Genomic DNA, 16,280 nt, shown 5'->3' on the forward strand with positions numbered 1-16,280 from the left:
GGGCCGACCCTGTGTGGAGTTGTCATAAGTATCACCAGTATTATTAATGTTATTCTCGTGATGGTAAAGAACATAAAGATCTTCTACATCACGGCATAAGGAGGCTTTACTTGTCCTGCAGCGGCCTTAGTTTTTTCCAATTTGGCATCCAATAACAAGAATGAACTTTGAAACTCAAAACTCGTATCTGTATCATTCTCATCATCATTCTAATCCTCAACCTCATCATCATTATCATTGTTGTCCTCATTGTAATCATCAACATTATTGTCTTCATCATGATGACTACAAGTGTCACCAGCATAATTAATATCCTCCTCATCTTTATCGCTATTGTCAAATAAACAGCAGCTTAGACATTCATATTGATATTCATTTTTACACCCGGCCATGAACATTAACAGTCATCATCATTAACATAATGGTTTTTACATTTTTTAATCTTTCCATATGTAGCAACCACTCTCTCCAGTGCTTATGTTTGGAGCTTGTTCTGCTACTGGAGAATCTGTCCGAAGCAAACAATCTGGCCCTAATTGAAAGACTTTTGGAAAAACATGTGTTGTGGAGCTCTCAGCTGTGTCCGTGCCACACAAGACCGCAACTCTGAGAGGATCTACTGCTGGGGGGGTGTGTGGGGGGTGGGGAAGCTCCAAAAAGTCCCATGAAGCCCAATTAGAATTCTGCTTCACTTCACTTACTGACTGAATGGGGTAATCTGTTCTCATTTAAATGATAGCATTTCAGTCAAGCATAGGGCCAGCTTAGTCAAGGAAAACAAATGAGTTCCCTATTCCGTAAAACTGCTCTCGGTACTGGCAGGGAATTTAAAACTGAGACGGGCACCGGCGCCGTTGTCATTGTTGTCATTTGCCGCATCAGCATGCAGCAACAACTCCATTGTCGGGGACGGGCACCGTTTAGATGCGTGATGCATTGTAGATCCCACAGCACTGTCTAAAATTTTCCAAAGAGATCTGAGACATCCACAGCTGCCTGCGCTTCCCTTTTATAAATGGGCCTTGTCTGTTGAAACAGCACCGAGCCATCCACATCACGCCGAGCGAGACGCCGCTGCCCGTGACATCATAAAAAGTACAGCCGAAAACACTCGGGGAGTGTCTGTATCCCTGTCACCGGAGCCATCATTCACCCACACAAACAGATGTTCTTTATGTGATCCCGTGTCAGTTTATTAACATCAGCTGTTGTGTATAATACAGTACGTGTCAACCAACGTCTTCAAAGGTGCCGGCGCTACCCATTTGTCATTCCGTGATTTGTTTTCCTTCGCTGGCACCCTGTGCTGCGCTCTTTGCCTGGCGTAATGAGGAACGTGCTGTCTGCTCCGAATCGCCGGGGAGCTTTTCACAGCATGGAAGGCTGCCACAAAAATATGCTGAAGCCAGCACAGAGAAAACCTGCCCTAGAATGATGATTTATTCACACAAAAGAGAGCTATTGACATAAGGAGGTGTGAAAACCTGTCTTAATGCCTTTTCCCCTTTCTCCTTCGTTTCCTACCATCTCTTCCTGTCTCCCCCCCCCCCTCCCTGCCTCTTAATCCGCACACCAGGTGGGCCAAAGGAGGAAGTGTAATCAAGGAGGTCTCTGGAGACACGTACGAGGTCATTGTAGACCATTCCTTCTTCACGGAACCAGTCTCCTGCGAGGTTACCAACCCTCTCGGCAGCACCAATATCAGCCGTAACGTTGATGTTCACTGTGAGTAGCTCCTTAAGCAACTCTGCTTGCTTTTCACTAATGCCAGCAACGTGCGAATGCATGATTTGGGATTTCTCTGCGCCGTTTTTTCAATATTTTCACACTGAACTCCAAAAGCTAGCGCCACCCTAGCTGAAGATTCATGACAGATGATTCATAAATGTTCGTTTCAACAGTTGGCCCTCGCATGGCTGCAGAGCCTCAGTCTCTGCAAGTGGACCTGGGATCTGATGCCGTGTTCAACTGTGCATGGACGGGCAATCCCTCCCTCACCATAGTGTGGATGAAGAGGGGAGCTGGTGTGGTGAGTACACTGATTTAACTGTGGTGCACAATAGATCAAAAGCTGCTTCTCTCTGATGGAACCTCTTTTGAACAAGGAACTCTGAGTAGTTATTGTATGTCATCGTCATGTTTCTTTTGAAATGTCCATTGAAGGTTTTGAAGCCAGTCCCAGCCTCTTGGCAGCCTTGTCTCGTGAGATCTGTTGATTTGATCCGCAAATTCATACTCATTCCACCTTTGCTTCTGCCAACATAAAAGGCCAAAGCCAACCTCCTTACTCTGCTGAGCTCAGGCCCTAAATTGGATTTTAATAATTGAGCAGAGGTGCCCTTTAAGGTATTAAATGGTCCATGTGCAGCCTTCATTTTTTTCCCCATAGCCCTTCCTTGTTGCTATCTCATGCAAAGGTGTGTTTTTCCCTCACTGCATTTGATGGTCTTTGACAGTTGTTGTTCTTGCTACAGGTTCTTAGCAACGATAACCTCCTGACACTGAAATCCGTGAGACAAGAAGATGCCGGGAAATATGTTTGCCGCGCTGTGGTCCCACATGTCGGAGTCGGGGAGAAGGAGGTCTCACTCACTGTCAATGGTAAGCTGTTTTATTGATATGACTTCCACACGGGCACACACCCCACAAAGTTGTCAAATGCGTACACATGTAAGTTTGAATCCCCAGGTCTGTGGGGTCAGTGGCGGGAAGAAGAAAGCAATTTGTCACAGGAGTCAGTGTTCTGCTTCGTCTGTGGTTTACAAAAGTCTTTTCCCCTCTGAAACTTCCAAGAGAATGCGCTGCCTTATTTCAATCATGTAGCAGTTTCTTGGAGATATGGTTGATTTTACCAGGCAGGTACACACACACAATCCATCCTGCGAAACACAAACACAGAGCACAACTGTGTGTCCCCTAGTGTGCTCATGAAAAGGTATGAGCTAAGGGTAAAAGCTGTTTCATCAATAGTCATCACTGTGAAGCCGTTAACTGGTAAATGCAATAAATATAGCCATCGCCTTCTCTAGATACGGTCACACAATTCTTAAATAGGTGAAATGTGCTTCAATGCTAATTATATTCTGCATGAGTAACAGGGAAGCTGCCGTTTTCTGAGGCACTGTGTGACTAATGAATACCAGCCTTGGTGGGAGACCTGGCAACTCTCAAACAAATGACTTCATTATCAGTGCTTGATATTCAGGGAGCGATGCTTTGGTGTGGCAGAGGTTATTAGCCGTGGGATTTACATGTCTCTTGTTTCCCCCCCCGTGTCCATCTGAGAGAAGCGTGGGCCAAAGCAGGGTGAAAAAAAAAGTATAGAGGAATATAAGATGCCGAGATAAAAAGCATATTGTGTATCATTGTATGTTTTGAAAGCCAACAAAGGGCTCTGCCTGTAAGCTACTCTGATGCTGATTTGGGGATGATGATACACCAAGTAGCGAGAAAAACCTGTGTGTAAAGATTTTCTTTTCAAAATCCAGACATTTGCTTTGAATATCACAGAGAATGGGATACCAGCATCCCCTCCAGCGCAAGATCAGAACCGCGGCTTTCATTGAACCGCAATCAACTCCCTCCATCTCAGTTCAGAATCGAGGCAGAAGAGTAAGGAAGCGTAATCATGACTAATTCTATTGTCCCCCATTCTCTGGATGGCAAGCCATACTGGCATCCACTGTGCAGCCTTAATGTGCAAAGAGAATACATTATATCCAGCGTACCAGTTTATTTTGATGCATCCCCTCGCTGCTCATGTAACTATGGAGATTGTGTTGTGTTCAGGAAAGATTTCACAAGAGAATGAAGATGGATGGTTTTAATAAAGATTACAACACCACACAACTCTGGCAGACGTACAACAAAGCAGAAATGGCATGTTTATTTAGTCCCTGCGGACTTCAGTCAAGCAGGTTCTGCATGACTTGTAGTGTTTTTATTTGTTTGTTCCTCTCCTTCTTTTTCCCCATCTTGCACTTCCCTGCCTGGATTGGTATTTGACATTCAGAAACCTCCTTCCTTTTTAGCCTTCTGAATAATTGAAATTCATCCTTTTTCTTTTTCTTTTTTTCTTTTCCAAACCACACGAGGAGTCCTGAGTCATTTCGTGCTCTGTCTTTGAGGCGAATCAGATTGCCAGGCTTGTGTGAAGTGCAAACACCGCGGTTGAGGTGGTGGAGTTGGGAGTGGGAGGCAATGACAGGGGGGGCCACCGTCTAAACCAGGGGTTTTCAACTGGGGGTCCTCGGCCTCCTGGTGGTCCGCGACGGCATTGCAGGGAGTCCGCGGAATTCGCTTTGATATTTCAACATATTTCCAGATTACTCTTGAATATCGTGAAAAATATCTCAAATAAGAAAAATATGTCTAAAAAAATATAAAGGTGCTGGTGATCATGAGGTTAAACTCAAGTAGGCCTCAATTGTTTGTGTGATATTGTATGATTATATTATCATTTGTGACATATTCTGCATTACTTTGTCATCTTCCCTCTTCAGTTGTAGCCCCAGTTTATGTTGATTGTTATTGATCACCGTTTCTTTAACGTACTCTCAACATGTAAGCTACATGTCTGTACATTTAAGTCATGAACGTTATATATTGATGTACACATGGTTCTGCGATGCAGTACAACTACAAACTGCATTTTAATTTTGTTTTCAATTCTTAAGCACTGAAAATCAAACGTTTTTGTTGTTTTTTACACAGATTTTTCTAGATTTGTTTGAGGTTTTTAAATAAAACCAACATGGAAAACCAAATGTTAAAACTTCCTTCTATCCACATGCACACACACACACACGCACACACGGTTTACTTTCTAGTCAGAATGGTGGTCCCTGGGACAAAACCAGTTGAAAACCCCTGGTCTAAACAACAGAATAATGTGTGCGAGCGCTCTTTAACCAGCCTGTAGGCCCGTCAGTGAGAGTCAGCAGGACGCCATTGATTCTGACACTGATTAACTAGCATGACGGATGAGTGAGCTTCTCGGGAGGACGACCCATGTTACAGGAACATGCCAGGCGACACTGTGCATATTCAGAGCGCTCATGATGCGCCAGTGTCTGCTGCACATTTGAACGTTTCGCTGCTGTTTGTTTTCCCTGCAGTTATCCCCCCCCGATTCCTTAATGCCATCATTTAAATTACATGTGTTTATAATTTGTCATTCTTCCGTCTCCCTCCTCCCTGCCGTTGTGTGTCACTGACTCCCACTGTGGCATGCCGCATAGACGCGAGGATTCCTGCTTTCCCTGGGGAAGAATGTAATTTAATTATAATCAAACAGCTAGCAGGGGAGGCAGTTTGTGTTTAAGTCACTAATGGATACATATTGCCTACTCCAGTCAAACATTTTCAGAATGCAAAGCATCCCTGCGTTTTTTCGTGTGCGTCACAATCCGTCAAGTGGCTTCATGTACTGTAAGAAGTGGGCTTCTGTGCACGTCCATGCATGTGATTACATACATAGCATACAAAATATATGCATGTTTTTTTTTTCCCCACAGTCCTGCAGAAGTTGGAATTGAGAGAAGTTATCTGACATGCTTGAAAGGATTCGGCTTGTATATGCTCAAGGACCTTATATCCATGCACTACATATTAATTAATATATCCATCAGAGTAGCCATACTGTATATGTTTGTAGGTATGTGAGTGTGTCCTTGGCCAAAGCAATATGTATAATTACAAACATTTCAGTACTTGAGCAGCCGAGGAGGGAAAAGACCATTTCCACAATAAGAAACGGGGGGTATTGAGAATCTGCCTGATATCCCACGGAGCACTGCCTGGTTATAGATCTTATTTCTTTTGTGATGCTCCTCCTTCTAGGCAGCCTTTATGTACATAGCTAATTAGCATTCCAGCCTTCTTTAAACTGGCATTGACGTTGTATAAGGAAGAAAAGCACAAATTAATGAGGGTGGAAAACTGCATTCAAGATGAAGCATATTTTATCTCACCAGTTAAATCTAAGCATTGTAAATTATAATGTGGATTTTAGGGCTTCAATTTCACTATTTCACAGCATGGGTACCTGTCACTTGAACTCTCATTTATTATGTGTTAAAAATATCTTTTATATATTCTCTCACCATATCTGCTAATTCAGTAAATCTCTCTCTGTCTATATGTGGCTTTTATATCACAAGAACCGTCATCTTATCGGCTTCACGCTTGATGTGTATTTAAAAGGGCACATGTTGAATTTGGTACGATTTGGACATTTGCTACATTCAATTCTTAGAAAACTTTAAATAAGCAAGGACTCATCAAGTGAAGTGACATTGTTGATGTTCACGACAACAGCAAAGGAAATTGATTGTCTAGTTGCAGGTTCAACACACTGAGTCGAGCTTCACCAAACTTTAAATAAACAGATGAACGGCTCTGCAGTAGCGCTGGTGTAGCTTCAGGGCGGTGTGGACTGGATCCAGCAGCAGGTCTTGACTAATATCTACAACTAGCATCACCACAGGCCAAACAAACAAGCATCTTTTAGAACAGGCACTGTACTGTTTATTTTTTTTAAAGTAGATCTGCAGAATGGTTCATTCACACGTTGAGGTTTATGTTTCTTTGCTGGAGTGCAACAGCTTTTAGTCAAACTGCTCTAAGGTTCCTTTTAAAATATTTGACCAGACGGGTTGAAAAATCTTCATTGGCACAAGCACTGAAAAGGAAAGGAAGTCTAGTAAATAGCCAGAGCTGATAATACTGTTCTCAATGTGTCTTGACATGTTGAAAATTTGAATGACGCTTTAAAAGTGTGTTTCTGGCCTGTTAATCTCTACTGTGTTAATACTGTAAAAGTACTTTACAGTACAAAGTGAACACTGTGTGGATCACTCCATGCAAGGAAAGGAAATGAGGTTGAGAAAATACAGTCTGGATTGAGTCCAAGCAGCCAAATGAGGTGAAGTATTCGAGGTAGTAAAAGTGTGTGTTTCTACAGAAGTTAAACCTAATGGCTGTCTCCGTTTGCCAGATAGGGATAAGAGATAAAATGAGTCGTGATAACAGCTCCTCACCTGCCTAGACACTATCATTGTTAATGTGATATAGTTACTGAAATGAAAAAGCAGGGAGATTAGGCAAACAAGAGCCGTAATGGTTCTACCCCAGTCTTGCAGCAAAACAAAGAAAGTAAATAGACTACTAATTTACAAAAATTTACAAAAAACTGTTGTATTAACCAAATAGTTAGAGATTACTGGACTCATTACCACTGTAATGCAATTAAAAATGTCAATGGAATCAATGCCCTTATGTAAATTATGCGTTCAGTGTTTGTTTGTTTAAGTAGGGTTTTCCATTTTAGATGTTTTATCCCATTAAGAATAAAGATGCCATAAACAGCATTTTCTGACAGACATTTGAGAGCTTTGGCTTTAGCTAACTTTGGCTTTCAACGTAAATCTTTGACTTTTGCCTAAACTTAATAACCATCTTTTTAACACAACACACAATATTTAGAACATTGATAAGAAAGGCCGTAAAAAAGAAAGAATCAATGACCATAAAGTATTGATGCAACCGAGATGAAGGGAGCAGTAATGACAATTGTAATGACAGTGGTATTGCATATAATGGTAGTATATATGAGAGGCTAAGCACTCTAGTTGTACAGCTTATCCACCATCAGCCGCCACCATGATCCACAACCACAATTCACCATCCTCCATCACCATCCATGATTTACAAACAAGCACATGTTGCATCCCATCTAAATGGGGTTCAACAATTATGCAGTATTTACATCTACATATATTTAAAATCTCGAAGTTGTTATATTTTATTTAACAAAATGACAACGTATCCACAGTAAGAACTGACTCCAACCGGCAGCTTAAGCACGTAGGCCGGGTCTCTGCACCATGAATTTGTCCCAGAGGAAAATGTGGTCACCAGTGACAATACAAGACATTTCTCTTCCGCTCCAGCTGCCCTGTGGCTGTTTGTGCTCTCTTTTATCACACAAAGAAAAGGTATAAATAAAAAGTAGCTGTGTCGAGGTGGTGAGGAAATGTGGAGCTCTAGTTCAAAGCGGATGCATCCGTTTACAGAGGTAATGTAAGCCCTGGCCTTTGGACTCCCACACTGACTTTGTGTAATCAGACTGCAATGTCCACTCCAGAGTTTACACCTCCTCAAATGAATGAGCAAAACATTGCACCCAACATTTTGATTACCTCCCCTGCTGCTAACATTGATGTTGTAGAACCACCCACCTCCCTGACCCACACATATTTACATACACACACACACATAGGCACATATACTTACAACCCAGGCTGAGCCAGTGAGATAAAGCTATTTAATTATGTTCCTCATTTGCAGCCCTAATCCATAAACTAGATCTTCCCAAGCCACTTCCCAGGCTTTTCTCAGCCGTCATGCAAGTCATCGTGATGTACGTTGACAGTCAAAGCTCATATAAACCACATATTTACATTTTCATCTCCTAATCACAAGTTAATACAAGCACACCACACAAATGAAGCAATTAAAGGGTCTAAAGTCAGAGGGCACTGTCAGACTTTTTGGTCCCCACTGTACCTGCTGTACTGATACTGTAATTCCATGTTGGCAAACCAGCGAAAGCAGGAAAACAGCTTTCAATTCATTTTTTCTCAAATTGTCTGCTGCATTCACTCTGCAGCGTGCAGCAGCTTTCCAGCTTTCTCCAGTAGCATACCAAGGCGCCATCTGGCAAAGCCTCATTAAAATGCTAATTCATTTTAATAAGAGACAGGTAATAAACTGCAATTATGTATCGTCAGAGAGATGGCAGAGAGCGGGAGTTTGAAGGAAGTTGGCAGCGAGTTGTCTCACTAATCAAGAAGCTGCCACACTTGCCACCCCCTCAAATCCACATTCTTAACCCTCAACATCACAAGAGACGTGGTTAATATTTGATTTCAACACATTTTTAAAGGCCTTAAAATAAAGCATAAGATGGATCCTTTGCCTTTGTTATTTTGTGTTTCAATTTGAGGAAATTACAGGAGGTTAGAGGGGAGTGTGAAGTGTTGTCCTCAACCAAAGAAACTATTTTATCGTATCTACTTTCAACCAACTGATTGGTGCACTCAATAAGTGCATTTGGTGCACTCTACCTGGCTGCCCTGTTAGCTGAAATGTATCATTAATTAAGATAAAAAGCAAGTATTTGTAGCTAATTAAATTATCATTAGACCAAACCTGTTGACACATGCTGATTCGTTTGCTCTAAAAGCCTCAAATAAAAATTTAGAGGATTATTCCATTGTTTGGTTGTCGTTGGTTGTTGAGCTACAAGCTTCTATTTGCAATGTTACACTCACCTTCTATTGTCATACATTCAACAAAATGTTGACACACCAGGAAATGGCAGTCTCCATTGGGTTGGGCTAGTTTGAAATTTCCATCCTTCCTTGCCAATGATAGTGGATTGATCCTGGGAGGCTGTCGGTGTAGCACTTTGTTCTTATGAATGTAACACTGGTGATTGTCCAACAAATGAGAATTTCAATCAACCAACCGAAGACAGCTGAACTAGTGTTTTTTTTTCATAATATCCATGATACATCTAAAAGGTTCAAGATACATTTGTTTAAAGATTAACAATTGTTCAGAATGTGGCGATCATGCAACTTAAAAATAGCTCAAGGCTGCTGATTCAAACCCTGCAGGACTTTATCATATATTATTGATCATGTTGGAGTGGGTCTAGCTGGACGTGTGTTTTGCGAAGAGGTCCAAATCAGAAATCTCAGGGCGATGGTAGAAATCTAGAGCAGGGAGAAATCTTATTGCAAAAGTTAGTTACATGCAAGCAGTGTAGGACGAATAATCATAAAATTTGTATTCATAAAACAGAATAGGAAATGAACAGAAAAAAATGCTGTTTGTGTGGAGTCTAATTTGATTGAAATTATGCTGCTTTTGGTAAAATCCTGTACAAAGTAGAATGTCATTAAGTCGAGTTAATTTCTCAGCCAGGACTCAATAGTCCCCATAAATTCAATCTCGCAATGTTAAAAAAAGTGAGAGAACGAATCCTGGATCCGCTCCTGATCTGATTCACAACAACATTTATGTTGTTTTTTTTCTTCCACCAAGATGGGTCGTTCTTGCATAATCTTGCTTTCAAAAAAAATATGGTGAAGACATTCCCTCTCCTTGGTAGAGGGAATTAAATGGAAATTAAGACATAAGAATAATACAAAAATGTGCTTGGATCATTTGCAAATTCCCCCTCCAGCGTTTATTTTTGTATACTGTGTCTATGAAAATATAGAAATAGCGTAAACCTCTGTGCTTTGCTTTTCCTGTAATTTCACTTAGAGTGAGCTCTTCAGGACCAAAGGGGAAATTTACTTAAAAGACAGAATTGGGTCATGTGTGACATCTTGTCTTCATATTAGCGCTGTCACCTGGTGTGAACAGCCTCCGGACCAGATGGGAGGCCGACCAGTCGTTTAGGCCGAGCTGCCCTTGTCACATGAGATCTTGTAGCCTGACCAAGGTTTAACACATGCTGGCTCCACGTCCGAACACCTGCAACTGCTGCTAATGAACGAGACCTGATCCCACCGTCTGTAATTCTAATGAAGACATTCCATTTAATCAAACGTGTTATCGGACAAACCTGAGTTAGGCCCACAGAACGTCTTTTAGACATAAACCGTGTAAGAGTGTTACAGAATCAGCCCTATATCTGTTTCTCTCCTTAGGTGTGGGTATATATAGAATGTGGAGCTTGATGTTTAGTTATTTCCTGACCTATCGGTTCAGGGGTCGCAACTGCCGCCAGCCGATTGATTGAGGTGAAACACCACAACAGAGGTGTTATCGCCCCACAATGGCATTTTTCTCTTTTCATCTGTGCAGTCCTGATTACACTCCAAAGAACTGCTGTAGCGCTCTCCAGCGACATTTATCTCAGTGGGAGGAATCAAACAGCCATAAATCAACCTTCATTCAGTCCTGGCGTGTCCTTGGCCAGATTGTAACCACTGGATGAGGCATGTTCGTGCTGCTACACAATACAATTTTCCCCCCGGAGTTCCAAATTACTGAACACCTCAGGTGTTACTGCCTGGAACGTGGGAGCGATGACATCATTATGTGCCACAAGATGTGGATTGAGCAGAGTTGTCATATAAACATTTATTTATTTGTTCATCTTCTCAATTTCTGTGACTCATCTTCAAACTTTGGTTTTCATGATTTTTCTCTTCCTTTTCCAGGTCCACCTACTATCTCCAGCACACAGACCCAGCAAGCGCTACACGGAGAGAAGGGACAAATCAAATGTTTCATCCGAAGCACACCTCCTCCAGACCGCATTGTAAGTACATCTGGATCTCTTACATTTTTTTCTGATCTTATCTTTTTTAAATTTTGACCCTGATTCAAATGCAAAGACACACTTGGAACCACATCGTAAATAGGTATTTTATGTCTTTATGGCACCTGAGCATTAAAAACACAGTATATTGACTGTTTTATTATCCACTGCTGTCCCTGAAAGACAATATCTGACTTAACTCTCTTGATCTGTTAACTACAAACAGGCGGTACGAGCACATAAAAGGCTGAGGAACTTTGTAGTGTTCATATGGAAACGTGGGTTTGAAACTACAGCATGAATCCTCAGTTTGTCTCTTAATCCGCACTCATGCTCTGTTAGCACTGATCCCATTAAGATTTATGGACCTCATATAAACAGCCTACTCTCTGAGCTCACTTTGCGCTTATTGCTAATATGTTTGTGTACAGGTGAGCGTGTTTGCAGATGCACGTTCTTAATTGCAACACTTTGTCATCTAATGGGTGTTTTTATTATATTGATGTCCAGAATTAACTAGCAACATAATTAATATCAGGTTTATATGAGAGGTGTCCTGTGGAGCCTGGGCTGCTGGGTCTGAAGTGTCTATCATGGATTTTGTTTATTTAAGAAAAACTTGTGAAACCATTCATCACAAAATGTGATTACGTCAGGTCAATTATTTTGTATCAATTATTTTTTTTAGATCACAACATTTCTCCACGGGAGACTATCGTTTAAAATAACATGAAAACTCTTGAATCAAGGCTAAATTTGTAAGGCAGTAACACTGCATTTCCACTTCTTTACCTATTCTCCTTTGCATCCAGCTTGAAGTTAAATGTGTTGTTTATTTGCTTGCACCATTTCATCTTTCTCCATCTGTCTCCAGTATAATGAATTTTTTCACTTAAAAATCAGGGAAAATAAATCGTGTTATTCTTCACGCAAAGTGAATGCACTAAGATGCATCACACAAGCAGCCACTACATGGCACGTGTGAAATTATCATAACGCTGCATAAATAAAACCCGTCGTATGCAAATATCTATTGTTATATCCTGCGGTTCTCTCACCACATCATTTCCAGCGTCAACACAACCTTATCCCATCGGATCCATCACTCCCTCACACTGAATGGATTTTCAAGCCTGTTCGTGTTTTGTTACATTATTATGTCAAAATAAATGTATTCAAGGTATTCTGGTCTTCGCCCCTGTCTATCAAAGAGACACCAAGTGTTAATTAATTTGGAGTTTATGTGAACATAAAAATGTTGCATGTCACACCGAGTTTGCGTAAACAATTTGCCTTACATTAATTTGCTCCAGGAACAAACCGTACAGTATCTGCAGTGAATTGGTCTATAGCTCTAGAGTTGTTTTAGTTCCATCGAGATCCAGTGAAAGGAAGTAGGACTAGAATTGATTTGACTATAAACACAGCTTGGCAAATAACCAATGCAATAACATCTAATTGTATAATTACCTTTATTATTTCTGAGAGATACTGGAAGTGCAAAAGGTCTAAGGATCTGAATATTTTGAAATGTGACTTTCAACGCATTGTACAGAAAGAGAAAACATTATCTGTGTTGTGTATGTAAAGGTTTGTCCTTGCTTTATAAAATGTAATCATTAGTTTTTATGTTTGATCTTGTTCTAATCAATTGGTGTACTTAGAGTAATATCAGTATCTTGAATCTTGAATCCTCAAACAGGGAACTCATACAGTTTACTGTTTAATAAATGGTTGCTTGGTGTCTCTCAACAGCTAAAATACAAAAAAAATTGTGATTCAAACACTGTGGTGAAGAGAGACCTGCTTGGAGTCTGTGCAGTTCACAATTCCCAATTAGAAATTAGCTCTGTGTCCAGATACTGCAGTTATCTCAGTCAGCTGGCAGCTTGTCAAACGACAAATAAAGAAAAATATGTGAAAACATTTTTAACCACAGTTTAGTTCAAAAGTGTTTTGACGTCCTCAACAGAATCACTCAGCTCTTCACCCTACACAATGAGCTAATGTATTTTGTATTGATTCCGGGAACTCATTCAACCTCAGAGCAGAATAAAACAACATATCCACTGATCAACACTTGTGTGGAGCATGGGGGGGGGGGGGGGGGGGGGGGGGGGGGGTGATGGTTTGGTCACCTTTAACACTTGAATGTGAGAAATCCCTTGTTGAGTCACTGCCATAACAAGTGGTGGTTGTTGTCAGGGTCAAAGTTCGTTTCTATTCTTCAAGGTCCCTGAGTATATTCAGATAGCTCACTAGCCTTTGACGTGGGAGAACTGTCACAGAAGAGCTGAACCAAAGGATCTTTCATTGTTCAGCTATTCACTATTATGCTTATTGAATGTGTTTTCAACCCATAGCAGCAGTAAGAATCTACAGCCATGGTTGCAGAACTGTACCTCTACCTAATCAGAGCATTGCTTTGAACTTAATGCTAACATGCTAACAGCAAAAATGAATGATGAGAAATTATTAGATTTTCAATGGATTAATCATAAACTCATTTGAACAAATTCGACCCAGAGGAAACATCACAAGGTCGATCTTGTTTTTTAGAAGCCATAATTATTCACACATATTTCCTGATAAGTACTGAGAAAATGTTAATCAGAATCAGAAATACCTTATTAATCCCAGGGGGAAATTGAGTTTGTAACAATAGCTCCATGCAAGAGTACAGATATAAATATAAAATTAAAATATGAAATATATATAATTTGTGCATTCTATACGCCGTCAATGGTGAATGCTAAATGCTCTGTGTTTATGACCACCTAAAGCACTTTACAGTGCAGCTTGGCCATTTACCCTTTCACACAAACATTCATACAGTGCAGCAAAGGAGCAGCACTTTCTCCATCACTCATCACTCACACACTGCCGGCACAGCTGTTAGGGGCAATTTGGGCTTCAGGACACTTTCTGCAAGTGGAGCGGAGGAGACAGGGATCGAACCGCCGGTCGTCTGAGCCACAGCCGCCCCCGCCTGTACAGCCAAACTGATTGGATGGCTAAAAACTTGCAATGGCTGTTATGAAATGAATTGAAAGCTGAATCTTTGCAGAGACATTCAGTTGCTCCCTCTTTATGCATTTGCATGTGTTGTCATTGGACATTTATAGGTAGATCATGAGAAAAAACAAAGACAAGTCAGGGACCCACTTATCGCATAGTTTCTCCACAGCATCTCTAGTGGTCAATTATATCACACGGTAAATACCATTGTGTCTGTCATTTCTCAGGCTTGGTCATGGAAGGAAACCGTGTTGGAGTCTGGGACATCCGGCCGCTACACAGTGGAATCGGTCACCACAGAAGAAGGAGTGATCTCCACGCTGACCATGAGCAACATTGTCCAAGCGGACTTCCAGACCATCTACAACTGCACGGCGTGGAACAGCTTTGGCTCTGACACCGAGATCATACGCCTTAAGGAACAAGGTGGGAGCCAAGGTTCGACAGGTTCCACCTTCCTCTTCTTCAGATCACGTGACAGTGGTTTTTCAGACAGTGACAGACGGTCGACGGCCACAGAGCTCTGGTGTTTGCTCACCTGTATCTGTAATATATTGTCCGCTTGTGTCTGTGTGTTCGTGGGTGAATGCACTTTTTTGTGTTTAATTAGGGGTGCTAGGGTTTGATTACTAATTAGTAATTCATGAATTTTATCAAGAAGCTTCAACATGAATGAACAACAAATGTTCAATTAAGGCTGAGAAATAAAATGATATCAATAATTAGAGCAATCATATTTTTTTATCAATTGCAATGTATCAAAAGCTCCACTAATATTGATATATCGCTTTTGCATTGTGCAAGCTCTGTAATATAATTCAGAATTTATCGACCTCAGATTTGTAGAATATGTTGCTGAGTGTTTGTCATTCTCTGCTCATAAAGAAGAGTTTAAAACCACAACCTTTACTCTGGAGCAATAATCAGTCTTCAAACTTTAAATAAGTAATAATGTGACATTAATAGTGATAATACAATTGATATTGACTGAAAAAAACACATCTTTTTTTTCACTTTGATTTATATGTAAGTTCAAAACATGCATTTTACCAATTGGGACTTGCTGCATGTTCACACTTAGCTGCAGTGCATGGCCTACATTCTGAAGCGTTTGATGTACAGTTAAATGTGATAAGGTCGCACGATAAATTGCTTATAAATTAGTTTTCGGGATGAAATGCGGCTCCTGGTAAAGTGAACTGCTGACCACAGACACACTGCTGTCTGAACTCTGAAGTTTGCCTTCTGATTCCTTCACATTCAAGAGAAATGTAACACGTGTATTTGCTTCAAAAATGAAGACTTTGTTTGTGTTGACCTTTTCCCTCCCACCATCGGGAAAGGCTGTTTTTCTATCCACTTATCGCAAATGATAAATTATAAGCTGCTTATGTGAAAGTGACATTGATCAATGGAGACATTAAATAGGCTTTAATGGCGTAGGAAGAGTACTTGGTTGTTTTGCATTTGTTAAAAAATGCGAGAAGGTCATAAATGGGGGCTGGTAACCCAGGTCCTCATTAAACCAGACTTTAATGAGGACTTTTAATGTTGCAGCAGCTTATAGATGTGTGCGCCTGCAGGTTTAATCTCGTCCAGGTCGCAGACACACACACCGTAACATCCGTTGCAGAAACACACAAACATGATTACGCTTAAACGGATGCACACACTCTTGCACTCCACTCGATGGAAATAAAAGCCCTCAGTGAATCGCTGCTGTTTGCCCAAATGAGTGTAAATTAAAAGTTATTAGACAGTAGCATAATGAGACAATATTAGTGGGAAAATGTTTATCCGGCGCTGGCAACAAAAGGTTTGGTAATTAGTTTTCGTTAAAATTGAATTTCCAGTTATTCCAGTCGTTTGGACGCAGCGTACAGAAGATTTTTTTTTTCTTGTGGCACTGTGCCTGTTT

The 16,280-nt window shown here is 40.9% G+C and overlaps 1 protein-coding gene across 1 annotated transcript in view; it reads left to right on the forward strand.

The window, feature by feature from the left end:
- Positions 1 to 16,280, forward strand: part of kirrel3b (kirre like nephrin family adhesion molecule 3b) — a 64,612-nt gene that overhangs the window by 41,815 nt on the left and 6,517 nt on the right. Inside the window, exons 7-11 of the mRNA XM_061073456.1 lie at positions 1,577 to 1,725; positions 1,902 to 2,029; positions 2,475 to 2,601; positions 11,244 to 11,344; positions 14,590 to 14,788. Coding sequence (XP_060929439.1) covers positions 1,577 to 1,725; positions 1,902 to 2,029; positions 2,475 to 2,601; positions 11,244 to 11,344; positions 14,590 to 14,788 — 704 coding nt within the window. The remainder of the gene's footprint in view (positions 1 to 1,576; positions 1,726 to 1,901; positions 2,030 to 2,474; positions 2,602 to 11,243; positions 11,345 to 14,589; positions 14,789 to 16,280) is intronic.

The sequence above is a fragment of the Limanda limanda genome, chromosome 6, assembly GCF_963576545.1.
Source record: "Limanda limanda chromosome 6, fLimLim1.1, whole genome shotgun sequence".
NCBI classification, from domain to species: Eukaryota; Metazoa; Chordata; class Actinopteri; order Pleuronectiformes; family Pleuronectidae; genus Limanda; species Limanda limanda.